This window comes from Electrona antarctica (assembly GCF_951216825.1).
Source record: "Electrona antarctica genome assembly, chromosome: 10".
NCBI lineage: Eukaryota > Metazoa > Chordata > Actinopteri > Myctophiformes > Myctophidae > Electrona > Electrona antarctica.
The window spans coordinates 46,091,416-46,118,107 of NC_136791.1; the positions used below are offsets into that span (position 1 = coordinate 46,091,416).

At 43.3% G+C, this 26,692-nt stretch overlaps 2 protein-coding genes across 2 annotated transcripts in view; both read right to left on the bottom strand.

Moving 5' to 3' along the window:
- Window positions 1–579: 579 nt before the first annotated feature.
- LOC306931298 (NACHT, LRR and PYD domains-containing protein 1b allele 3-like) overlaps window positions 580–26,692 on the bottom strand; it is a 136,450-nt gene continuing 110,337 nt past the window's right edge. Inside the window, exon 7 of the mRNA XM_079512619.1 lies at window positions 580–2,298. Within this exon, the coding sequence (XP_079368745.1) occupies window positions 2,279–2,298 (20 nt within the window). The 3' untranslated portion in view covers window positions 580–2,278. The remainder of the gene's footprint in view (window positions 2,299–26,692) is intronic.
- The window catches only part of LOC306931452 (uncharacterized protein), a gene marked incomplete at its 3' end in the record, with an annotated part of 40,201 nt that continues 16,140 nt past the window's right edge, over window positions 2,632–26,692 (bottom strand). The window contains exons 9-21 of the mRNA XM_079512854.1: window positions 25,889–25,939; window positions 25,749–25,784; window positions 25,460–25,509; window positions 25,111–25,163; window positions 24,072–24,298; window positions 23,666–23,922; window positions 16,393–16,518; window positions 16,002–16,137; window positions 15,597–15,671; window positions 15,418–15,506; window positions 4,179–4,260; window positions 2,863–3,117; window positions 2,632–2,672 (exon numbers count right to left, since the gene is read on the bottom strand). Of these exons, the coding sequence (XP_079368980.1) occupies window positions 2,632–2,672; window positions 2,863–3,117; window positions 4,179–4,260; window positions 15,418–15,506; window positions 15,597–15,671; window positions 16,002–16,137; window positions 16,393–16,518; window positions 23,666–23,922; window positions 24,072–24,298; window positions 25,111–25,163; window positions 25,460–25,509; window positions 25,749–25,784; window positions 25,889–25,939 (1,478 nt within the window). The remainder of the gene's footprint in view (window positions 2,673–2,862; window positions 3,118–4,178; window positions 4,261–15,417; window positions 15,507–15,596; window positions 15,672–16,001; window positions 16,138–16,392; window positions 16,519–23,665; window positions 23,923–24,071; window positions 24,299–25,110; window positions 25,164–25,459; window positions 25,510–25,748; window positions 25,785–25,888; window positions 25,940–26,692) is intronic.

Consider the following 26,692-nt stretch of genomic DNA (forward strand, 5'->3'; position numbering starts at 1 on the left):
TATTGTTCAATTAAGTTAAGCAGGGACTGACCCCCCATTCCAACCCATTGATGATGAGTGCCAAACAGGGACTAACCCCCCAAACCAACCCATTGATGATGAGTGCCAAGCAGGGACTAACCCCCCAATCCAACCCATTGATGATGAGTGCCAAGCAGGGACTGACCCCCCAATCTAACCACAAGGCCACTGAGCTGGTCATCACGTTTCTCTCAACCCATCCTGTGCGAGAAAACTTGTTTTTAAATAATGTTAATTAATTAGGGGGGAAAAAATTATCTGATGTGCACGCGGCCGTGCATGCACTGATTAGACCTTTTTCTGCTCAAAATGAGACAAACTAGGATCTTTAGGAGCTTATAAAACATGAAAACCAGCTAAGCTAATGATGATGCTGCTGCCGGTCGATTGTTCCCCTCCTAGAGCAACAACACATTACAGCTGTGGCGTATATCTATTTTGCGTCCGAGCATATGGTAACGCCATGTAACGACTCACTGAGTCTAGGACGGTTATTGTAATAAGGCAAGGTGGTAAAATGCCAAAGTTCTTTATTACTCGTTCTGTGGCATACAATTTAATTGGAAAACAATATATACAAGTTATATACAAGTGCAATTTACAACGTGAGCAGGGCTGTGCAGGTCCAAAAGCAAAGAAAAAACCAAAAGTTCTCAGAACGCCTTTATGCCGTCAGGTGGACTCAGGTGTAGAAGCCGGTTGGAGTAACGAGATGCGGAGCAGGCGACCAACAGTGGAGCGTCGGGAACGCTCCCCACCAATGGCTGCGCTGACGGATCTGCAGGGAGGGATTAGGCAACCGGGCGCGCACTGTGCGCACCAACGCAGACCCAGACAGACCTATAGGCCTGCGGCCGTAACACGCCCCGCCTGCCTCTCATTGGCCTACCGACACTGCCCGTCTTGACTGTCCACTGAGGTGGATATAGCTATGCTGGATAGTCTGATTACTGGTTACTCTGTGGTGGAAAATAATACATGTACGGTATATGATACAAGATAACTGTATAAAGTTTTATTTTTGTAGGAGAGGGAAACTAATAGGCCTATTGTTGATGCCGTTTGCTTTGATGGAATAATTGATTGAACGTTATGATTTGGGTGTGTTCTAAATAAAGTGTTTGTGTTGATTATTGTGTCATTTATTTGTATGTGTAAACTTGAAACATTATTGTACTGTAAAACAATCTATTTTCCTAAGCTTGATCTTTATCCTTTTTAGTAATAGTATTAGTTTACTATAATTTGATTAATACACGATAATCAACACTAACACTATAGAAAGAACACACCCAAATCAAATCATAGTACAACATACACATGTGTTCAATCAATTATTCAATCAAAGCAAACGGCATAAACAATATTAGTTTGCCTCTACAAAAATAAAACTTGCAAGGCTGCATTATGTTGCGCGTGCCAAGCTGTCATTCTCTTGTATTATTTCCCACCACGGAGTAACCTCACATCTCGGAGGACAGTCAAGACGGGCAGTATCGGTAGGCCAATCAGAGGCAGGTGGGGCGTTACCATGTATACATATCATGTCACATCATTGCATTTTACCTTTTATATTAAAGTTTTAACAGCAAGTGGATAAGTAAGTCCCAGCATGGATCATCACACAGACATTAATGTTGGTCAGATGTGACATTATGTACAAGCATCCTTTCATGGTATCACGCCATCTGCTGGGCCATTTGTGCCATATCTATGATTTGTGCATGTACAAAATCCTTCCAGGGAGCAACATGGAGTCCACCGTACGTTCTTCGCTTCCTAACCTGATTTAATAAACCTTGGCTTGGTTGGTCAGAGGGCTCTTCTTCTACTATTTTTTTGCGCATTTCTCTGGCGCAACACTTCCCCCTAGAGAGCTGGGCAATATTGTCAGTGGACTGCTCTGTTGTCTCTTCACTCATCTCCAGTGCTTGTTTATCTGCCAGGACGTTCTGGTAGAAGGAGTTTATCTGCCAGGACAGTGACGTAGAGTCTGCGGCGGCGGCACGGGCCCCCATGAGGATTATGAAAACTATTCGTCCCTGTGCCAGGACCTTCTGATGGAAGGTGTTTATGTGCCAGGACCTTCTGATGGAAGGTGTTTATGTGCCAGGACCTTCTGATGGAAGGTGTTTATGTGCCAGGACCTTCTGATGGAAGGTGTTTATGTGCCAGGAGCTTCTGATGGAAGGTGTTTATGTGCCAGGAGCTTCTGATAGAAGGTGTTTATGTGCCAGGACCTTCTGATGGAAGGTGTTTATGTGCCAGGAGCTTCTGCTGTAAAGTGAACAGAAAAATAAAAATCTTGTCACACATACCTCCAACCCATAGATAGGTAGACTCTGAGGTGTCTGTATCTCGAGAGAGAGAGTGACGCTCTGTGACGCTCGGTAGGCCAATCAGAGGCAATGTAAACATTTCTTCTCTCGTTCTCATGCCAATACAGATCATTTGAATTGAATTGATACGTCCCGGAAAAGACACGCTGTGATCGGCCAGTGGCAGCTACAACACTAGCCAGCCCCTGCCAGTGTGATTTCTGGTCTAGAGGGCGGATTCAAATTTGCTGGCGAAAACAGATGTGTGCTCCTGTTCCTCCCCCCTCCTCCCCTACCCGGTAGAAAACAGATTTGGAGCGACGCCCCTCTGCACTGTTATTGGTTTAGCGAAATACGAGGTTCACTCCCACTGTTATATGCCACTTATCTTAGCTCGTTCACCCATGCTTTTTTTTTTTAACAAAATGCCTGCAGTCCCTGAGGCTAACCTCCAACAGACTGGACTGAAAGAGGGGTTTGAAGAGTTATATTATTATTATTATTATTATTATATTTTTCTTACCCAGTTCGTTGAAAACAAATGACTCGTGTGTCTGCAGAGCCTGGTAGAATGCCGATATCGCTGGTTTTCCTTTCGGATGAACGATGAGAAGCAGTTTTCTCATTTGTTCATGCCTGGTCTTTGTGTTACAGATGTCGTTATAAGTCTCAGCTGTGATGATGTCTTTTCCAAAGAGGTCGTCTGCGATACTCAGAACCGCTGTGACACTTTGAATTAGACCACCCCAGTTCCTCTTCACAAAGTTAGCTTGCATGTCTGTCAATACAAATGGCAGACTATTATATACTGTAGAGCATTATACTATTCTATACTATTATACCATGGGTTTTCAAATAATATTATTTTGAGAGAGGACTTGGGGCTGTCCTGTTTTGTCCAAAGACACCCGATAGTGGTGGTCCCCAGGTTGCTCTTAGTCATAGTGGTCCCTGGATCAAAATCTGTTGAAACCCCCTGTTATTTATTTTATTTTATTTACACAATATCACTGGACATCTGCTCTCATTAAAGTAGAGCTAGAGGTACACGGAACTTGCTAATACGTTGTTTAATAACACTGATTGTTAATTGGGGAAAAGGTTATAAAACAGGAAATCTTCTCATTGATCATTCATTCTATAGTTCGTAGTTTGATTTCACGGTCACATATACAAATAAAATGTTTTACAGAAAGCAACAAAAATAAAGTTAACTGACATTGTATTGCCTGCTTATGAAACTTACTGAAACTAACTAAACCATAGTGTAATGTCCTTACTTTTAGCCTTTGTCGATATTTAAGCTTAGTATTTTGGGTCTTTGTCAGTGGTAAGATCTATCTTCATGACCAGGTCAAGTATGAGGTTGCGAATACAAGCAGCCCAAATTAGTTTTCTCCAACGGGTTGCTGGCATCTCCCTTATAAATAGGGTGAGAAGTTCAGTCACGCGAGAGAGACTCCGAGTAGAGTCGCTGCTTCTTTGTCTGGAAAGGAGCCAGCTTGGGTGGTTTGGGCATCTGGTTAGGATGCCTCTCGGGCATCTCCCTAGGGAGGTCCTTGATGCACGTCCCACTGGGAGGAGACCCTGGGTCAGACCAAGGTGCAGGTGGAGGGATCACATCGACTCACTGGTGGAACACGTTACTAATGTTGCTCTGGAGAGGGAAGTCTGGAGCTCTCTGGTGGAGCTGTTGCCCCCGATGGATGGATGGATGGATGGATGGATGGAAGATCTATCTTCCATTTAAATGTTAAACTCTATTCCTCCACTACAATGAGTATGATCAAATAAATTATGTAATAATAGTTTGATTGACATAATAAACAGGAAACTAACCTGCAACCTGCATTGCACCTTCATTAGTGAATCCAACAGAGAGGCTTGGTTTTACTGCTGTTTTACTGCAGGACACTTCACTCTGTATGCAGGTAGAAATACATGAAAATACATTAGGGAGCACGGTGGCACAGTTGGTAGTGCTGTCGCCTCACAGCTAGAAGGTCCTGGGTTCGATTCCCGCTCGGGACGCTGTGGGTGCTGGCGGCGTGTTTTTTGTGAGGTACCCTCACAAAAAACATACAGTAATCCTGGTCTCTAAACCGCCTCCCCCTGGCCAGCCGGGGCTCCTGATGGAGGGGAAAGGAACTGGTTGGAATAACGTGTTCCTTCCACACGCTACGTCCAACCAGGGAAACTCCCCCGTCAGGTGTAAAGGAGCAACTTGGACACTCAGGCATGAAGGAAGCATGAGTTCAAGTCCGTTGCTCTCCCCATGTCTCCCATATATGGGGACTAGGTTGGCGGAGGGTGTGTAGAGCCCAGGATCACATTAGATAATTGACACAGGGGTGAAAAATGGGTTACAAAATCGTGGGATAAAAAATTATGAAAAAAAAAAAATACATGAAAACTTGTATTGCTGTTGAACTGGACACACTCTGTATGTAGGCAGAAATACACAGCGGATTCGACCGTTATCTCTGCATTGGAACGGCGAAATCATCCGTTATCAGCACGTTTGAATGGTGCCAAAATGTCCATACTGGCATCCTCACCACATAGCCTGGTCAAGGTTTCCCCCTGGTGGACGTGTCATTTCCAACTATTGTCGGTGCATGGAACTAGGAGCTACTAATATATACTATTCTCTGCCTATCAGGATGTAACTCGGACGGCGCTGAGTCGGGTCTGGTGGCCTTCGCAACGCTCGGCACGGCGACTCGCTCGGCTAGCGCCTCGCTCGGCAGTGCCTCACGTAGCTCATGGCCACCAGACACGGTGCGCCTCTGTCAGGACATCAGTGATAATGACAATGCTACAATCGCAGATAATGACATACTGAACAGTGAGGATGCCAGTATGGACATTTTGGCACCATTCAAACGTGCCGATAACGGATGATTTCGCCGATTCAATACATGATACCAGTCGAATGGGGTGGAAATACATTGCAACTGGACACATCACTCTGTGTGCAGGTAGAAAATAAATACATAAAAACTCTTTTATGTATTTATTAAAAAGTTACTTAAGAAGGTTTTGGGATCCCTCAATCTTTTCTTAGCTGTGATTTGTTCGTAGGTAAGAACATAATCTACACACACTGTGGAGCACTCTTAGGGTGCCTTTTTCGTTCTTAACACTTTGATTGCTACAAGATCTCGGCAGGCCTATTTGGATGTTGCTACCGCTTAACATTGCACAAAGGCCTTGTTCGGGGGCCCACAGCAAAATGTTCTCTTATAGCGAGAATCACACGCATACATCAAAAGAAAGCTGAACTTGTCCACTTCAATTTAAAAAATACATTTTGATTTTACCATGTTCCATTCTGGAGATATTGACCTTTTTGCAACACCTGCATTTGCCTGGAAGTGGTTATCTTGAACAGCGAGCAGAGTTATGGATGGTTTAAAGTCAGAGACATTGACAGGCAGATATAAAATTGAACCCAATAAATATCCTATACATCCTATACACCGAATGAAAGCCCTGAATGTGTACTTTTACGAGGAAAAGAGTAAACATTGATCCCATGTACAGTTAGACAGTAATTGGTTATTGAATGCAGCTTGTGCCCACCAGATAACTTCAGAGAAGACATGGACGTGAACTCCTCAATATTCACAAAATAAGGCCTATAGCGACATATAAATACTATATACCGTATGAAACAGAAGACTCTCTGCTTTCATAAGAAAAAAACTTCTACTGTAGTAATAATAAAAATCACACCCATGTGAAGTGAGTGGTGCAACTCTGTCCCATATTCTGTTCTCTGCTTATTCAATACAGCTCGCTATATACGGACTGAGGCACCCCTGTGAAGTGAGCGGTGCAACTGTTCTCTACAGTTGCACCGCGCAACTGTAGAGAACAGTTGCACCGCTCACTTCACAGGGGTGTGATTTTTATTATTACAGTAGAAGTTTACAGACCAAACTGTAAATAAAAGGTTTACATGACTTTCTGCCTCAGTCCGTATATAGCGAGCTGTATTGAATAAGCAGAGAACAGAATATGGGACAGAGTTGCACCACTCACTTCACATGGGTGTGATTTTTATTATTACTACAGTAGAAGTTTTTTTCTTATGAAAGCAGAGAGTCTTCTGTTTCATACGGTATATAGTATTTATATGTCGCTATAGGCCTTATTTTGTGAATATTGAGTTCGGGTCCATGTCTTCTCTGCAGTTATATCTGGTGGGCGCAATGTGCAATGTAACCAATTTATGACAAACTGTACATGGGATCAATGTTTACTCTTTTCCTCGTAAAAGTACACATTCAGGGCTTTCATTCGGTGTATAGGATGTATAGCATATTTATTGTGTTTATTGTTATATCTGCCTGTCAATGTCTGACTATAAACCTTCATAACTCTGCTTTCTTAGATGATGATGATGATTGCCTCATTGTCTTGATCGCAAAACATTGGGGGGGGGGGTCATGGGCACATTGGGCAGCAAAAGTCTTGATCCGTAGGCCTACGGCTATAAAAAGTCCCATTCCACCGTTCGGTTCAGAACTATAGTATAACGGTGAGACGCGTTGTCATCATCAGCTGATTTTGTTTTTCAAGCTAGTGAAGTATATTTACTAACAAGAGAACATGCCTGGGCATGCAGGTTGGAGGCGATGGAGGAGAAAAAAAAGATTCACCCGGCTGTGATGTCGACGACAACGGATCACAACACCACGGTTTAGGACGCGGAAAAGTTCGTTATACATTACACCCGGGTCGATTACGTCCCCGATGCGTTCATTGCGGTCTTATCACTACAATTATAATGAATAAAAAAGCGTTACAATCACACGTCCGAGCGATCTCCGATTATGACGGTTCTGCATGGCGATACGTGATCCACCAACGGCACACTGTCTGTTGTCGTGGCGGCCCCTCGATACTGTGGTTAGTTCGTAGTATTGTAGGCTCGGGGATCGTTTGGTCGCTACAGTATGAAGAAGGAAACATGCATCTGTCCATGTGTGTTGCAGACGCAATGCAATGCCGATCGGATCCGGTGCATATGTGTTTAGGCAGCGATCCGTTCATCATGTTTTTTTCCGAGAGACAGAGCCAGCCAGGACAGAGCCCCCATCTCGCAAGGCCCTCCTCCTGCAGGAGAAACAGGAGGGGAGGGGGGAATCGAGTAGTATAGTGTTGTGTGAAAGCCAATAGGTGGAGGAAAGCCTGGTGAGGCGAGGTTAGGTGAAATTTGATTCTTTTCACACACAGACTGGATCATTCCATGGGCGCGTCCATTTTACACTGGCTTAGTGGCTTCTACACGTAAAGCGGCCCGCCCTCCTGTTTTCAGGAGGGGAGGGTTTTTTTTTTTTTTTTTTTCTGATCACGTGAGCGGGACTAAGCAGCAATGATAGGGGGGTGGTTCTTCATTGTCCGGGTGGGTAAAAAGATGAATGAAAGTATGCTATAAAAAAGTGATTAAAACGTATGGATACGTGGTTCGCACCCGACGTTTGATTAATTGATAACGTATTGATACGCGATTCGCGTCGGCTGTGTTAAGTGCAATCTGAAAACATAAAGGAAAAACAGCGCCCTCTGCATGATGCTCAAAGTTTGGTCTGATGACCTCAAGGGGTCCTTGAGTTAGTTCCAGGCAGTCCACAGCAAAATATGGAACATTTTACCACTTTAATCCCATTTTATACTTACAAGCTCACAAACGCGTCCCATTACTGCCCATTTTGAGCATGTAGATCGGCTATTTTCGAAAAAAATGATAAATCTTCAAAACATTTCCCTAGCAGAAAATATTTTCATATGGGTCTGCAGAATGCATGTCAATGTGGGGGTCCTTGACATGAAAATGTTTGTGAACCACTGGTTTAGAGTTCACAACCCAACCCAAACAAACGCACCATACACACCACATAACCCCCACTCCACCTGCCATCATCCCCCCCCCATATTGAAAATATGAAAATTTCTGTTCACTTCAGTACCTCCACAGTATTATTGATTTTTAATGTTTGGAGTCTGGTGTTCCACCATATTTAGACTTTAGTTTAGGTATTCTTGACTTTCAACTTTATTTCTATGTGTGAGGTCCTGTGATTTCTGTGTGCTGCAATCACACAAAGCAAAGCAAAGTAAAGCAAAGTTACTATATTTACCCAGGGTAACTGGACTAAGCATCAGATACTCGTTTACAGCCAGGCCCTGGTCATAGAACATTTCATGGTAGTGGTTCAATGCCTTGCTCAAGGGCACTTCAGCGGTGGTAATTTTAACGTGCCGGTCCGGGGATACGAACTGGCGACCTTCCGGTATCAAGACCGCTCCGCAAACCGTTCGGCCACCGCTGCCACTAGGCACAGGTGTGACTGCAGGCAAGGCCATGGAGTCATGCAAAACCACACCCACCTGGGTGAACACAGGTAGGAAAGTGAATTCCCAATGCCTTATATGGGATTGGTGGGGCGGTTCCCTATGGTAATTAGGATGCTAATTATGATATATGGGGCGTCTACCTATGATAATTTGAATGAACTCATTCAAGTTACGAGGATTTGGATTCATCATCATAAGAACATGCTTACGAACAATTCTGCCTACTTAAGAACGTTTCACGGAACGGATCCACCACACGGTTTTACGGACGGGAAAACCCCCTGGCTTAGCGGTGTGGTAGCAGTGCCAACCGATCAGCGTCGGAAGAAACGCTGGCGAGGAAGGCAGAAGCACCGTGGCAGACGTGCTGGGATCCTGGTGCGGGCGAGGAAACGTGCAGGCAGGCTCCCTCTGCCATCGATCCTGCTCGCTAACGTCCAATCACTGGACAACAAGATGACGGAACTTCGGGCGAGGATGAAGTTCCAAGGAGAGACACGAAACACGGCTATTGTTTGTCTCTCTGAGACGTGGCTGGACGCTGACATACCAGACTCGGCGATAGAGCTACCTGGCTATGCTCACTTCCGTGTTGACAGGACAGTAGAACTGACCGGAAAGGTACGAGGAGGAGGTGTGTGTGTGTGTACGTCAGTGACACCTGGTGCTCTGATGTGCAGACCATTGGCTCCCTCTGCTGTCCAGATGTGGAATATGTCATGATACAACTCAGACCGTTCTGGCTACCAAGGGAGTTCAGCACAGTGTTTTTTATAGGTGTCTATATACATCCAAAGGCGGATATAGACACAGCACTCAAAGAGCTCCACAAGGCCATCAGCGAAATGGAAACTGCCCATCCAGAGTCTATTGTGGTAGTTGCAGGAGATTTCAACAGAGCAAATCTGAAGAAAGTTCTCCCAAAATACCACCAACATATCACCTGTAACACTAGGGGTGACAAAATTCTGGACCACTGTTATACCACCTTCCCTGGCGCCTATAAGCCCCTCCTCCGCCCTCCTTTTGGGAAGTCAGACCACAGCGCCATTCAGCTGCTTCCTGCCTATAGGCAGAGGCTGAAGCGTGAGCCCATCAAGGAGAGGGAGGTTCGGACATGGTCTGACCAATCAGACTATGCTACAGGACTGTTTTGACCATGTGGACTGGGAGATGTTTCAGAACGCTGCTGAGAACATCAATGAGTTCTCAGACACGGTCATGTGTTTCATTGGTAAATGCATAGACGACGTGGTCCCAGTGAAGTCAATCAGGACCTACCCCAACGAGAAACCCTGGATCAACAGCGAGGTCCGTGCCGCTCTCCTCGCACGTAATGCCGCCTTCAGATCCGGTGATCTGGGGGACACCCGAGCAGTGCTCCAGAAAACCATCAGGAGAGCGAAGAAGGAATACTCAGCCAAGTTGGAGGACCAATTTGAGAGCGGGGACGTGAGGACCACATGGCAGGGGCTTCGGACCATCACAGACTTCAGAGGAAGAGCCAGATGTGCAGAGAGTCCCTCTGCCTCCCTCCCTGGTGAGCTGAACACCTTTTATGCTCGTTTTGAACATAACCCAGGGAGCCACAACCTCCCACCGCCTGCACTAACTGCGGAGGCCAGCCCTTTAACCATCTCGGAAGCTGACGTGCGCAGAGCCTTCCAGCGGGTGAACACCCGCAAAGCCGTTGGTCCCGATGGCATCCCAGGCCGGGTGCTGAAGGTATGTGCAGCCCAGCTAGCAGGAGTGTTCACGACCATCTTCAACCTCTCCCTCTCCCAAGCTGTGGTCCCGTCTGGCTTCAAGTCATCCATTGTGGTACCGGTTCCCAAACACTCCAAGGTGGCGTGTCTGAACGACTGGAGACCGGTGGCCCTCACTCCGATTGTGAGCAAATGTTTTGAAAGACTGGTGAGAGACTATATTTGCTCTGTGCTGCCGGCCACATTGGACCCATGGCAATTTGCATATCGTCAGAACCGATCCACCGACGATGCAGTTGCCCTGGCGCTACACTCTGCACTCACCCACCTGGACAGGGGGGGCAAGAACAGATGTGTCCGAATGCTCTTCGTAGATTATAGCTCTGCTTTTAACACCATAATTCCCACCAGACTAGACGCAAAGCTCAGGGATCTAGGACTGCACCCGGCCATGTGCAGCTGGATACTGAACTTTCTATCAGATCGCCGTCAGGTGGTGAGAATGGGAAACATTACATCGGACCCCCTGACCCTCAACACAGGAGCACCCCAGGGCTGTGTGCTGAGCCCTCTCCTCTATTCCCTGTACACACATGACTGTACGACCACACACAGCTCTAACGTAGCTCTAACAGGAAAACAACCTCGCTCTCAACGTCAGTAAGACCAAAGAGCTGGTCGTGGATTTTAGGAGACAGGAGAGAGAGCATGCACCCATCTTCATCGACGGCGTTGCAGTGGAACAGGTCACTGACTTTAAATTCTTGGGGATACACATCTCCAAGGACCTGAAGTGGGCCACACACACCAAAACAGTGGTGAAAAAAGCCCAACAGAGACTTTATTGCCTCCGCCGCCTGAAGAAGTTCAGAGTTAGCCCACGCATCCTCAGAGCGTTCTACAGCAGCACCATAGAGAGTGTCCTGACAAGTGGCAGCACCGCGTGGTTTGGAAACTGCACCGCTGCGGAACGCAGATCACTGCAGAGAGTGGTGCGAACAGCACAGCGCATCGTGGGGGTGGAGCTTCCCCCCCTCCAGGGAATACATGAGAGACGCTGCGTGGCTAAAGCGGAAAGTATCATCAGGGACATTCACCACCCCAGCCACAGCCTGTTCAAGCCGCTGCCGCACCCACGGCCAGGCAAGCGATTCAGGAGCATCGGGAGCTGTACTACCAGACTCTTGAACAGCTTTTACTTATCAGCAATCAGACTGCTGAACAAGAGCTAAGTTTTGACGCACTGAACTGAACTGATTCATGCTCAAATAGGGACTCTTTTTGTTATAGCCTATACAGTACCTGACGAACTTTTATTTATTTTGCACTCACTTTGTTATGTCATGCACTTTATGTTCTTCTCTCTCTACCTTAAACTGCAATATGAGCCTGCACAACCAAGTTTTTCACCCACCTTACTTGTAATGTGATGTGACAATAAAGATTGATTCTGTTCTGATTCTGATGAATCTGACGGGACTTCACTTAGGAAGAAATGTAAGAGGAAAAGTTAGGAACTTATTGGCGCATGAGGCCCATTGTCCTACTGATCATTCCCTCGGAATGTGTTATGATTATAATTCCATTACTAGAAACAAATTTCAAGAAATTTGACTGGGTGCCTGCAGCTCGCCAAGTATGTGCAGCATTTGAGCCACGGACCACCATTTGATGACATTTAGCCTTTCAGACCCTGTAAGGGTCCATTTGGTTACATGTAAGCCAGGTCTTCCCATTGACTTTCAATGGGGTATTTTGTCTAAGTTTATTGCGCATTACGTTGCCACCAACATTCTAATGCACAACATGCTAACATGCTAATACTAACATGCTAATGCTAACATGCTAGCATGCTAACATTTTAATGTTAATATGCTAATGCTAACATGCTAATGCTAACATGCTAATGCTAACATGCTAACATGCTAATGCTAACATGCTAATGCTAACATGCTAATGCTAACATGCTAACATGCTAACATGCTATGGGGTCCATTTGGTTTCACTCAGGGGGGCGGCCCGGTTCCGGCGAGCCGCCCCACGTCCAAAACGGTTGAGAAATGACAGAGTTACGTGTTTCCCCAATTTTCTCCATTGACTTTCAATGTGTGTGTGTGCGTGCATGTGCGTGCATGTGCATCCGTGTGTGCGTGTGAGAGGTGGTCAACTTGACCTTGAATCTGGGCTACTCTATGCAAATGCAAACCACTATTGAAAGTTAAAAGCACACTGACTATGGAGAGAACGTATGTCCGAACAAATTGCTCTATCGCAAAAAGTGAAAGTCGAATGCGATTTTTGTTTTCGCCGTGAGTGACCCAAGACTTTGAGGTACGCCGTGTGCGATCATGGTATTGGTACGATAAAAATGTGGTTATAAGAGCGAGTTAAGAATTGTGTTTGTGATGAAAAAATTGCTGACTCATTCAGGCAGTTAACATGGAGTTTTATGACACATTATGATGGTACACCTGTCGCTTTCAGGGCTGTAGTTCACGTACTGTATGTATCTGGGCTATGGTTGTGACATTGGGTGAAAGAGCTCTGCAGAATGCATGTCAATTTGGGGGTCCTTGACATGAAAATGTTTGAGAACCACTGGTTTAGAGTTCACAACCCAACCCAAACAAACGCAACCAGTTGACTATTGTGAGATAAATAATAAAATACATTCATGAATATTGAAAATATTAAAATATTGAAAATGTGAACATTTCTGTTCACTTCAGTACCTCCACAGTATTATTGATTTCTAATGTTTGGAGTCTGGTGTTCCACCATATTTAGGCCCTTTCCCAATTCCCCCCTTCTCCATGGCCCTTAGCCCTTCCCCTTGCTGATGCGCGTTCACGTGAGGAGGAAGGGTTTTCTCAATTCTCTTTCGAGCGAGGGGTAGGGCAAAGGGGTAGGGTTAGGATCCCCTTCAAACGAAGGGACATCACGACCAGACTTAAAACGGAGCAACATCACAGAGGGCGGAAGGCGGACGAGGTAAGACGCCTTTTTCGTCCTTTATTATGGAAGAATATGATAATAACCAATATTATTTGAATGTGTTAACAATCTGCATCGCCAAAAATATCGCAATCTCTAGCAAAGGTTAACGTTACCTCACTTGAACTAACGATATGCTACGGCGTTGCATTCATACAACGTTACGGTAACGTTACCCATTAATTTGGCAGCGGCGCTTTATTATTTTTTATTTACCGCCGGTCGGTGCCCCGGTGGAACAACTCGGATGCAAACTAGCTTAACTAGCAGGCATAAGTCCGACCCCCCAGACCACGATATGTCAACATTCTGCAGTTTTGGAGCTCTTATAAAAGCCGTGAAATAGCCTACTGTACCTACATAACGCTGTCGCTGCATAACGGCTACTCGGTGCAGTGATAGCTGGTATGGTTTTATCATGACCAATGTTATGCTAATCCCCACAAGTTGCAAAAGTTACATAACTAATTAGCAATGGTGTTGTTTTTTCCCCAGGCAAACCAGCTATGGAACAGACTGCAAGCTGCTGTACAAGCCTGTACATTGGATGGAGATGAATCACGATGGCATTTTCATTGTCCTAAATGTTGTTGAATTTGAAACATTGTCATTCATATCATATGTAGCATACTACGACTTGTCATAGGACATGATAGAAAATGACTGTTCTTAATGATATTAAAAACAATGAACACAGTGACCACAGCCCCTTCTTTCTATACTGTAAATTGTTTTTCTTTTTTCTAACCCTGTATATCCATTCTATACAAACTGTTAATACAATAATCAATGAATCAGGTACACCTGTTGAGCAGGTGTCAGAATGAGCTATATCTAGCTGAATTACATTCTGGTGGGCTACCAAGATGAGACAAAATTACAATATATTTATTTCATCATAACCACAGCAATGTTTACGTTCCATCTCTTCTCCCAAAATAGCCGATCTACAGCTTATGGAAAGTGGTTTCCAAAGTGGGTTATAGGGACCCCCAGGGGTCCTTGAGAGAGTTCCAGGGGGTCCCCAGCTAAATGATAGTTTGGAACCAAATGGACCCATAAGGGTCCATTTGTACACTCTCAGAGTTAATTGACATTGATTTCATGCACAATATAAATTGGGGGTCCCAGAGACAGAAATGCCATCAAATGGGGGTCCATGGACTAATGCATGTCACACTGGCGGTCCGTGACACTGCTAGATTCGTAAAAATCTATGGGGTCCCTGGCATATCTCTTCAAATGGGGGTCTGCGGTCTAATTATTGTCAATTTGGGGGTCCTTGACATGAAAAAGTTTGGGGACCACTGGCCTGTAGTGAGCTTGCAGATCAGCTATTTTCTGAGAACAGGTTGTATATCAATATCTACAAGGGACGTTCAATATTTAGGGACGTTCCAATTCCTAGGGTGATGATTTATCTCCCTACCCCTTGACACTCATTATGTAGGGACAAGGGGAAGGGGCAAGGGATAAGGGGAAGGGACAAGGGCTGAGGGGTAGGGTTAAAAAAGGAATTGGGAAAGGGCCTTAGACTTTAGTTTAGGTATTCTTGACTTCACTCAACTTTATTTCTATGTGTGAGGTCCTGTGAGCTGCAATCACACACAGGTGTGACTGCAGGCAAGGCCATGGAGTCATGCAAAACTACACCCACCTGGGTGAACACAGGTAGGAAAGTGAATTCCCAATGCCTTATATGGGATTGGTGGGGCGGTTCCCTATGGTAATTAGGATGCTAATTAGGATATGTGGGGCGTCTACCTATGATAATTTGAATGAACTGGCACACCCCTTCAAGTTACGAGGATTTGGATTCATCATCATAAGAACAATTCTGCGAACGTTTCATGAATCTGACTGGACTTCTCTTAGGAATTCACTTAGAAAGAAATGTAAGAGGAAAAGTTAGGAACTTATTGGCGCATGAGGCCCAATCTTATATTTTACGATCATTACATTACTATCTTCAATCAGCTCTGTTACTTCTGAAATGTCCCACTTATATTTACCTGAACATGACGCGAGTCAGGCTCCGTGATTGGTTCTGATTGAGGATGAAGAATCTGATGTTCTTGAAGAAGAGACACAGTAGTCTGACCTACAACAACAATACATAGTTACATTACACTGTTCTTTTTCTGATATCATAATCACACGCATCAAACTAAACTTAATGAATCATGCTTACATGCATTGCAGTTTCTCGAGCCCGGCAGAATCCAACCAAGCAGTTGTTGAAAGATGCTTGGCCTTTTCAAGTCACCTGACACCAGAACAAAATATAGCTGTAATCATTCAGAAGAACTACCTGTATTGATATAACTATTTCATTCCACTTTTGTCTGTTTTCTTCTTTTTGGGCGACTCCTCTGTGGCCCACCAGCGGGGGGCTCAAGTACCACTAGTGGTACTAGTACCAGAGGTTGGGCACCCCTGGTTTATTAGACAGAATGTATAAACAGCAACAGAGTACAGTCAAACACTCAGTTCAAATGGGATAGCACAAAACAAGTCTGTGCGGTCTTGTTTCCATGAACAATAACAACACAATTAAATATCATCACAGGTAAAAAATAACAAAATCATTAGTTACCTTCTTGAATGTTGGCGGACCAGGTAATGTCGTCAGCGCCTCTCACTTTAACGTTAAATGTGAAGGGAAGAGGCTGCTGGAAGTAGGCTTCAAAGTAGCCTTTGAACACCGTTGGTTTCAGGGTGAATGGCAAGTTCTGCACAGACATATTGATCACTATCTTCCATCATACATTCATTTATTGTACATGCAATATGTTTATATGTATACCAAAGTACACCTTTACCAATAAAACATCTACCTTGCATAATGATAGAGTAATTAAGCTGAATGAGCATCAATAAAACATCTACAATGCATAATGATAGAGTAATTAAGCTGAATGAGCATCAATAAAACATCTACCATGCATAATGATATTTAAGCTGAATGTGCATCAAGACAAACTCACCTCAGGGTGAATTTCCTCTCTTGGATTACTCATGAGCTGGTACTTCCCCTCTACCAGTAGACAGTTGGGACTCTTGTAAACTCTACAGAAATATCCTCTCTCCAACTCTTGCTCCCTCTTGATGTCCTGCATGCCCACACACACACACACACACACACACACACACACACACACACACACACACACACACACACACACACACACACACACACACACACACACACACACACACACACACACACACACACACACACACACACACACACACACACACACACACACACACACACACACACACACACGGTGGTCATTTCATCCTCTACTCAGGCTTATGTGAACAACCCAGACCGTTTTTAAATTGCTCAATTCAGTATTTAGATATTTGATATTCAATTTAGCTGCCCCAGCACCCCCTTCCTATAGAAATATCAATTTGAACCATGTTAGTGTTTTAATATTTTTATTAAGTTTTCAAAATAGGACAGACAGATAAATAATAATAATAAAAAAATAAAACTAAAAGGAAAGAAAATAACAGGGCATAATTTCATTCTGAATGAGTCGTTACATTACAATAAATTACGCTGCTAGATTGTGTAAAGAGTGGAGGACATACAACTAAATGCTGAGGTTCAATGTGACATTTGAGGTGGTCTAGGAATGGCTGCCATATAACATAGAACTTATTTGAATTGTCCATCATGTCATAGCGAATTTTCTCCATATGTAGTATACAAGTAAGTTCCGTTAACCAGGTCTTGAAATGAGGTACTTCATCTGACTTCCAGAGTCTTAGAATCACTTTTTTTGCTTTTTCATACCATACATCATTGTATTTTGTACAGAAACATTGTGATTTGACAGTATTTGAGAAGAACCAAAAAGTGCGGTCTCTGGGTCAGGTTCAAACACACATCCATAAACATCTGAAAACCATTTAAATATATCACACCAAAATGTATACAATTTTGGGCAGGCCAGAAGGTGAGTCAGGGTACCTTCTGCCATTCCGCAACGATCACATAGTGGGGAGGTAGTTGGGAATATCCTGTGTAATTTTGTTTTTGAGTAATGGAGTCTATGCATAACTTTAAATTGTATTAATTGATGTCGAGTGTTAACAGAGCAAGACCGAATTCTACGAAGACCCTCCTCCCAGACATCATCCCCAATCTGCATACCTAGTTCTTCCTCCCAAGCATTTTTCAAATAATGTGTCTCAAAGTTAATTTGTTCAGAGAGTGTATTTATCACTTTAGAAATTAATTGTTTTGACCCAGGTGGACACAATAAATGTTTGTACAATAAATTGTCTTCAGGGAGAATCTCAAAGTTGGGGATAGATTGGCGAGCATAGTTCCGTACTTGTAGATATCTAAAAAAAAATCACACCTGTGTGAACTGAGTGGTGTAAGGTATTATATAGCCTGATCAGCTCTGACGTAATGGAATCAGCTCTGACGTAATGAAATCACACCCGGGTGAACTGGGTGACCGTAGCAACCATGCTCATTTTTCATGCACAGACTAACAAAGCCAGTTGTAGGAGTGGTTTACACCACTCAAAAATGGTTGTGGGGAGAGATAATTTATTTTGTAACTGTATAAATGAGGCAAAATGGTTGTCAATGTACACTTTACAAATATTGATGTAGAACAGTTTGCTCTTAATATACGTTCACTGGAAACACCCGTCATCACCATTGGCCAGAATTCGGATGATATGGCTATGTGGTTTGCTGAATCTTTGTATAACTGTGCTGCCCAGAGCAGACTAGTCAGCCCCCTGGCACACAACCCGCCCAGAAACCAGCAAGCACTCCCACCCCGGTGGCAGCGTATATTGGAGTGTGGTGATGCAAAAATGCTATGGAAAGCTATAGATTGGAAGGGGGAGTTTTCCACATCCCCTCGACAAGAGATGCCTTCTGAAAGTGAATTCCAAGAGCATATGGAGAGGCTGCTGAACCCTCCTGTCGGTGAGGGAGAAAACCTGCAACTGGAGGACTATAATGTCAACATGCCAATTACAGATGACCCTATCACTATGGCAGAAGTTCAATATGTAATTGACCGCCAGCTAAAGGCAGGAAAAGGAGCGGGCCCTGATGGTGTAAGCCCAGGTGTTTTCAAGCTTCTGCCAGTTGAATGGGTCACGTTTCTATGTACACTCATGAATTCCATATTTCTAACTGGCTATCCAATGAACTGGGCCCCTGCTAGACTGATGATGTTATTTAAGAAGGGTAACCGACTTGATTGTGACAATTATCGGGGCATAAGTGTGATCAATAGTGCAGCAAAAGTATATGACTAAGTGCTTAATAACAGACTGATGTGCTGGTATAAGCCATTCCGAGAGCAGGCAGGAGCTCAACCTAGAAGAAGCTGCATAGAGCACATTGTGACACTTAGGCTTATAATTGAACATTGTGTCAGAAAGAAGCTGAAACTGTATGTTGCCTTTATAGACTTTTCCAAAGCCTATGACAGGGTGCCAAGAGGAAAACTGTTCAAAGTATTAAAGAGCCTGGGGTGTGGAGTTACTATGATCTTGGCCCTGATGTCAATGTACAGTGTGACAACAAGTATCCTGGGATCCACCACAATAACAGCATCCGCTGGAGTGAGGCAAGGATCCCCTACATCCTGCTTCCTGTTTGTAATGTTTGTCGACATGCTCATCAGAAAGTTGAAACAATGTGGGGACGATGGTTTCCTAAAATGGCTCCATGTTTTAATGCTAATGGATGACACTGTTATCCTGGCAACATCAAGGGAAAGGCTGACTGAAAAACTGAAATATCTGGAGGAATATTGTGATGAATATGGCATGCTTGTAGTGTAAAACCAAGTTTATGGCTATATCGGGATCTGATGAAGACAGGCAACCTATTCAGCTTGCTTCCCTTACAGTGAAGCATTGTGACAGTTATACATATCTTGGAGCCATCTTCACTGCTGATGGAAATGCCCGAAACTCACTTGCCCTACATGTAAAGGAGAAGACAAAGCACCTAAACAAACTGATTATCTTCCTGTTCACCAACTATGATGCTCCATTCTGTGTAAAACGCAAGGTTTTTGAGGCTGCTTTCTCATCAGCTATATTGTATGGGTGTGAGGCTTGGTTGAAAATCCCCTTAAAGTCTGTTGAAACTCTCTACATGTCTGGAGTGAAATCCCTACTTGGGGTAAGGGTTACTACCCCTAACTTAACCTGCCTGTTGGAAGCAGGACTGCCTTCAGTGCAAGCTTTGGTGAGAGAAAAGCAAGCCAGGTTTTTCACCAACATACAGCAGCGAAATGGCATGCTTGATGACCCCTTGTGGTATGTTCTTCAATTGCTGGAGAAGGAGAACCAAGTCATGTATTCTCATTTATCTGAGATAATGGAAAAACAACATATTGAGAGTGACCGAAGGGACATGATTCATAAATTACAATCCAAAGAGGGAACAAGATATAAGACATACCAAGCCATCAATCCAGATCTATTTATTCACCCACTCTATACCAGCACCAGCAGTACACCTTACATTGAGGACTATTTGAGGATAACCTTTACACGGTTTCGGTTGTCCGCTCATAGACTGCGTGTGGAAATGGGAAGATGGAGCCGCATACCACCTGAACAGCGGTTTTGCCAATGTGAGACTGGTATACAAAACGAACAGCACATACTGGTGTGTCCCCTCACACAAGATATCAGAGCGAAATATGGACATGAGGGTATTGATTTGAGCTCACTCTTTGTGGGCACTAACAGAGAGACATTGCGTATGCTACATGCCTGCCTGTCACTAGTGGAGCAATAGAAAGCTCCTGTTGTAAAGGGATTCTTTATTGTGTATTGTATATTTTAATGTATTGTACCTTTTAAAGTTTTTGATTCATGGGATTTTTATTATTGTTTGGACCCAATGTTTTATACATTTGTCAATAAAGTAACTAACTAACTAACTACAGGTCTTGTAAAGTGATTATACCTTTGAGTCTCCAACTGTTGAAAGACACATCTGAGAGGGATGGGGGAAATGCATGGTTGTTGTATATTGGAGTGTATATGGATGTGTCTGGTAGTTTACTATACTTTTTTATTTGTTGCCAGATTTTGAGACTGTTCAAAATAACAAAATTGTCTGTGTTGGTGTGAGTGGGGGTTCTAGGGGCTGAAAAAAGGAGTGCTGGGAGAGAAGAAGTTTTAATATCCTTCTTTTCAATGGCAATCCATGAGGGGGTGTCAGTGGAGACCTCTACTTTGTAGCCATCCTGCCAATATGCAAGGGCCCTTACATTCGCTTCCCAATAATAATGCAAAACACATGGTAAACCTAATCCACCCATCTCAATAGGTTTGTGTAGGTGCGTCTTCGATATTCTATGAGCTTTAAACCCCCAAATAAATGGCATAATTATTGAATCTACTGATTTAAAAAAAGATCTTGGTAGAAAGATGGGGAGGTTCTGAAAAAGATACAAAAATCTAGGAAGGGCAACCATCTTGATTGCATTAATGCGGCCAACCATAGAAAGAGGAAGAGTCCTCCATTTTTCAATATCCCTCTTCAATCTTTCCACTTTTTCAAGAAAGTTCATCTTAAGGATTAATTTGGGGTTTTTAGGGAGGGTTACCCCCAGGTATTTCACTTTGTCCGTGATTTTAAAAGGAAGGTTATGTAAAAAAATAACTATCAAGATCAGTGTAACCTGAGACTTCACCGAAGGATTTAATAAGATCCAATAAAACAGGGATAGACTGCTCAGGCTGCGATAAGAACAAAACAACATTGTCTGCATATAAAGATATGTGATGATCAATGTCCGCTATCTTAATTGGTGTGATGGATGGGTGATTCCTAATGCTAATGGCGAGTGGTTCTATGGCGACGGCGAAGAGGAGCGAGCTAATGGGGCAACCTTGGCGTGCAGAGCGATGTAATGTGACAGGTGCTGATCTATCTAGGTTTGTAAGGATGGAGGAGGATGGATTAGCATATAATATTTTAATCCACAAAACAAATGTATCTCCAAATCCAAATTCCTCCAGTACCTTGATCATATAAGGCCATTCCAATTGGTCAAAGGCTTGCTGTGCATCCAGACAGAGGACAGCTAGTTTCGAGCCCCTCCCATATTTACGATACATAATGTTCATTAATCTTCTGACATTGAAAAATGAAAGTCTATTAGGAACAAAACCTGTCTGGTCCGGATGTATAATGGATGAGATGTGTTTATTTAGCCGGGCTGCTAGTATTTTAGTAAAGATTTTCATATCTGTATTCAGTAGAGCAATTGGCCGGTATGATGATGGTTCAGTCTCATCCTTGCCCTCTTTTAGGAGCAATGTAATGTTAGCTTCATATAATGTACCAGGGAAGTTCTTAGTTTCAAACGAGTGATTAAACATCCTCAGAAGAAGTGGGGCTATCTTATCACAATATTTTTTATAAAATTCAATACCAAAGCCATCTGGACCAGCAGCTTTACCATTGTGGAGTGATTTTATGGCTTCTAGGATCTCTTGGAGGGTAATCTCAGAGTTTAAATAATCTCGAGCATCCTCACTAAATTTTGGTAGTGTCAAATGTCTCAGCCAATTACTAATATTCCCTTTTGCTTTTGACGTGTATACTTGTTCATAAAACTCTCGAAAAGTGTAATTTATACTCTTCGGCTCAATAATCATTTCTCCAGATTTTGACTTGATTTTATGTATAGCTACTTGCTTGTAAACCTCTAAGCTGTCGGGCCAATAATTTATGAGGCTTATCCCCCAGTTCAAAATTATTCTGTCTAATCTTATATAGTTGTTCAGTTATTTGAGTGGAAAGAATAGTATTCGTATTTTGATGTCAGAATATTTTGTAAAATAGACACATCAGCAGAGTCTCTAATTGATTTCCAACTGTGATAGTTCTATTTCAATTTCTGAGAGGCGTTTTCGACTTTTCTTTCTTGCAAATGATTCAAATGAAATAATGTGGCCTCTCATGACAGCTTTGAAGGTTTCCCACAAAGTGGAGTCTGTAACAGCTAGATTATCATTGATTTCCAAGAAATCTGAGATCCTATCAGCCATATGCTGACAAAAAGATGCATCAGAGAGTAGTGATGAGTGAAAACGCCAGTTAAATTGTTGTTTTTTAAAATTGAGGTCGAGAACTAGGGAGACTGGGGAGTGGTCAGAAATTAAAATGTTGTGGTATTTTGAAGAAATTACATTTGGTATCAATTTAGAGTCTACCAGAAAGAAATAAAGTCTAGAAAATGATTTATGTGCTGGGGAAAAATAGGAGTATTCTCGTTCTTCAGGATGCCCCAGTCTCCAAATATCTACTAGGTTCATAGATGTCATTAAGTTATTTAAAACCAATGAAGAGGTGGAGGAGTGGCTAGTCTGGGACGATTTGTCCAGGTAATTATCAAGAGTTGTATTATAATCACCTCCAATTAGGACATGCGTATCATTAATGTCCGGTATTAAGTTAAATATTTTACGGAATAAAAACGGGTCGTCAAAATTTGGACCATAAACATTAAGAAGAGTAACGTGAAATGAATTAATAAAACCAGTAACCATGATATATCTGCCATTTGGATCATTGATAGTAGAAATGTGTTTAAATGGGACAGTATTACATATCAATTTGAACCATGTTAGATAAATCGAAAACACCCATCCTTTTTTTCTGGTGCCTAATACTGTACGTGAGGTGGTGATGTTTTTTATCTTTTATTTTTATATCAAAATATATTTTCGTGAACGGAAATGGCAGCTTCCTTACTCGGATTTCGGGAGATAGTTAGTAGTAGTAGTTCCAGACTCTATATAGCATTCAGGAGGTGTAGTTCCAGACTCTATAGGCCTATAGCATTCAGGAGGTGTACTTCCAGACTCTATAACATTTAGGAGGTGTAGTTCCAGACAATATAACATTCAGGAGGTGTAGTTCCAGACTCTATATAGCATTCAGAGATTGTGGAATAGTTACACAAGACTACTAAATAGGGGTCATATCCGATGCTGTTGTTAGTTCAACTAGACAGATTGCTTATAAAGAGGAGTCATATCTGATGAGTCAAAACCAGAGGTACACTATCTGTATGAACAGATAACCCTGCTGGGCAACATAGCTCCTTGGGTTGTTATTTTAAAAGCTATGTAAGTTGTGATAAAGTTTCACATGTAGGCTATTATGTATATAAATGTAAACTATGTTTGTGTAAATGCTAAGCTAAACTGTCTCCTTCTTGGTACCATCCTTACCTCATGCCATGAGCTGCAGCTGAGGGCGAGGTAGATGCGGAAAGTGTGAGTGTCGACACTACGGCTACGGCCCAGATCCTCGTAGACCAGCACCGATCCGTGGTGTTCATCCTGCTGTGAGTCACAGGCGATGGCACCCACAGGTGACAGCGAGGACACTGACCACTTCAGATGACTACCAGAGTACTGGACTGTCTCAATGACGGGGTGCTTTCCAGTGACGTGTAGGACACCAAATACCTTCTCTTTCTCCTGGCCTGCCGGTGAAGATAGTGAGGAGGAGGACGGATGGAGGGACAGTTTTATGGAGGACAAACAAGTCTGAAGACAGACAATAGTGTAACATAAATAGCACTTATTTGGTTTGTACAAGGAAGATGTTTAGTTGTACAGTCAATGTTCTCACCAGCCAGGCACAGGGAGTGAGGGAGCTGGATGGACTTGAGAGCAGAGGGATCCTTGTCGACGGTCTGTATGTTGAATATGGGCCCAGCAACCATCCAGGGGTTCTGGACCAACTTGTTGAACTTGGACCAGGACAGGATGGAATAGACCACCAGAACTCGCTCCAATGCCTCGAATATCAAGCCTGTCAACACACACTCATATGTGCCCTGTCCTTCCAGTTGAGCCCTAAGGAATGCGCGCACGCGCACACGCACACGCACACACACACACACACACACACACACACACACACACACACACACACACACACACAAAGATCATAGTCGTATAAGTAACAAGAATATAATGAAACGCAGGAGGACAGCGGCCTCTAGTGGCAGTGGGGGTTATCTACAGCAGGACTCTGCAACCATTTTGACATGAAGTGCTGTGTTTATATTTTCTTGCTAGTCAGTGTGCCATGTCAACATTATGTTGAATTATGACACCACATAAGTGACACATGAGTCAGTTCAGTATGAAATTGAATGAATGTAGAATTATGTGCAGGATTTGCATGCATTTGAGATTTAATATTTAACTTCATAGATGATAATTTACGTCATGTTGTAGTATAATCAGTATTACCTAAAATGCCCAGCGATCAAGGACATCATCATTTTAGGGCCTGCCCCATGAAAGCCTTGATGTGGCGTTTGAATGAGACAACTTTCTTCAAGTACTTCTTGGAATAGTTTGTTGGGTATATCCATGTTTTATTCCAACGCGTAGCGACTGGCGAGACTAAAAACAAAAAAACAACTACCTAAAAACAAACTACCTAACCGGAATAAGATTTTACCATTCGGTCTAAACCACGCCTAGAGCAGATCACACGGCCGATTTAGGAACACAGACCAGGCTTTCCTTTTAGGAGGAGGTTAATAGTATGAAACCAGATAAACAGGCTAGGTGACGTGAGGTTCTCTAGTATGAGGGTTTAACAGATGTCAGATTAACAGATTAACAGATGATGTCAAAGTGATGTCCAGACTCACTGCAAGCGTCCTCTGGACAGTTTCTCAGGGATGATCATCTCAATGCCGTAGCTCTGGACGGACAGACAGACAGACAGACAGACAGACAGACAGACATCAATAAGGATCACCAACAGCCATGCATACTGTATGCATAAAGAAGAGGACCTGAGTATCTCTGATCTAATTAATAAGCTAAAAGCAATTGGTTTTGATAGCACATCAGTGAGCTGGATGCAATCCAGGGAGAGAACAGAGAGAGAACATATGGTGGAGGTGAACCCCCCATTATAACGTGCTCAAAGAGCCCCCACGGATGGCTGCAATTTGAAACTATTTCAATCAAACAATCAATGAGAAACAAACAGACCTGCTGGACGTGTTGGCATTTTTCACAGCATGATCCCAAGTACACGTCATCTGGAGGGACACAAAACAACAGTTACACTAGCTCAGTTTCAGGAGACGGGGCTTAATCGTAGACAGACACAGAAGAGTTTCAAATGTCATCAAAGTCAAACGTTGTCATGACGTGAAATGGAACAACGTTTAGAGAGAGGCGATACATTCCCACAGTTTGTCCACGTGTAGATTTATGATTTACAGTATATTGTGTAGATATCACATTACATTCAGTCATTCATTAAAGTCTCTCCTACCAGTACCATAATCATCCAGATCAGTTTTCTTCAGCTCTGCAGAAGAACATTAAAGAGAAAATGTTTAGTTGTGTGTTAATCATCCTTCACGTGGTATTCACACCAACACTCACAGTTCATTGTAGTGTTAAATGTTTTACCTTCCTCTCCCGTTTCAATCTCCATCATCTTCATCAGGTCCATGCAGTCTTCTGTAGAGAGTATAAACACATTATAGTAGTGGATCACAGGCAGCTTGGAGGCTTATAGTCAGTATAAACACAGTGGACAGTTATTGTATCACAGGCAGCTTGGAGGCTTGCAGTGTAAAACATCAATATGATCTACTCAGCATAAATATCGACGGTGCAACCGGGGCCCAGCGCCGACAAGGGGCCCATGAAGGGGGAAGAAGAAGAGAAAAAAAAGAGTCAGGACGATGAAAGCCTGGTTTCAGGGGCTATCGGCCGCAGGAAGAGTAACACCAAGGATTAGTCAGTGATGTCACTTGCAGAGTGACAGATGTAATCGGTTTATAAACAGCTTCAAGTCCATACTACTTCCATGTTGCATAACAGTGACATCACTGTCCACTCCTTGTTATCTTTAACACCTTGTTTCAACGTGTGTGTATACTGTGTTCATGGCGCGCTGCCTGTGCCTGTCATCAGCACAACAAGCTCAACTGTAGACTATTTTGTCACGTTCCGCTGCGCTAACGAAACACTAGATGGGATTATTATATCATGTCAGCAGTCAGCACTATCAGAAGATGTAACCCAGGTAAAGTAATCTGTCACTCTGCAAGTTTAACTAAAGTTTGTCCAAAGTCATTTCTGATAGCCTGCAGGCAGCAGGCTGCAGCCCTGCAGTCCTACAGATATACAGATTGATTGAAAGTGAAACATGCAAATTGATGTAAACATACATACAGATTGAATGAATATGTATATGTCAGATCGCAT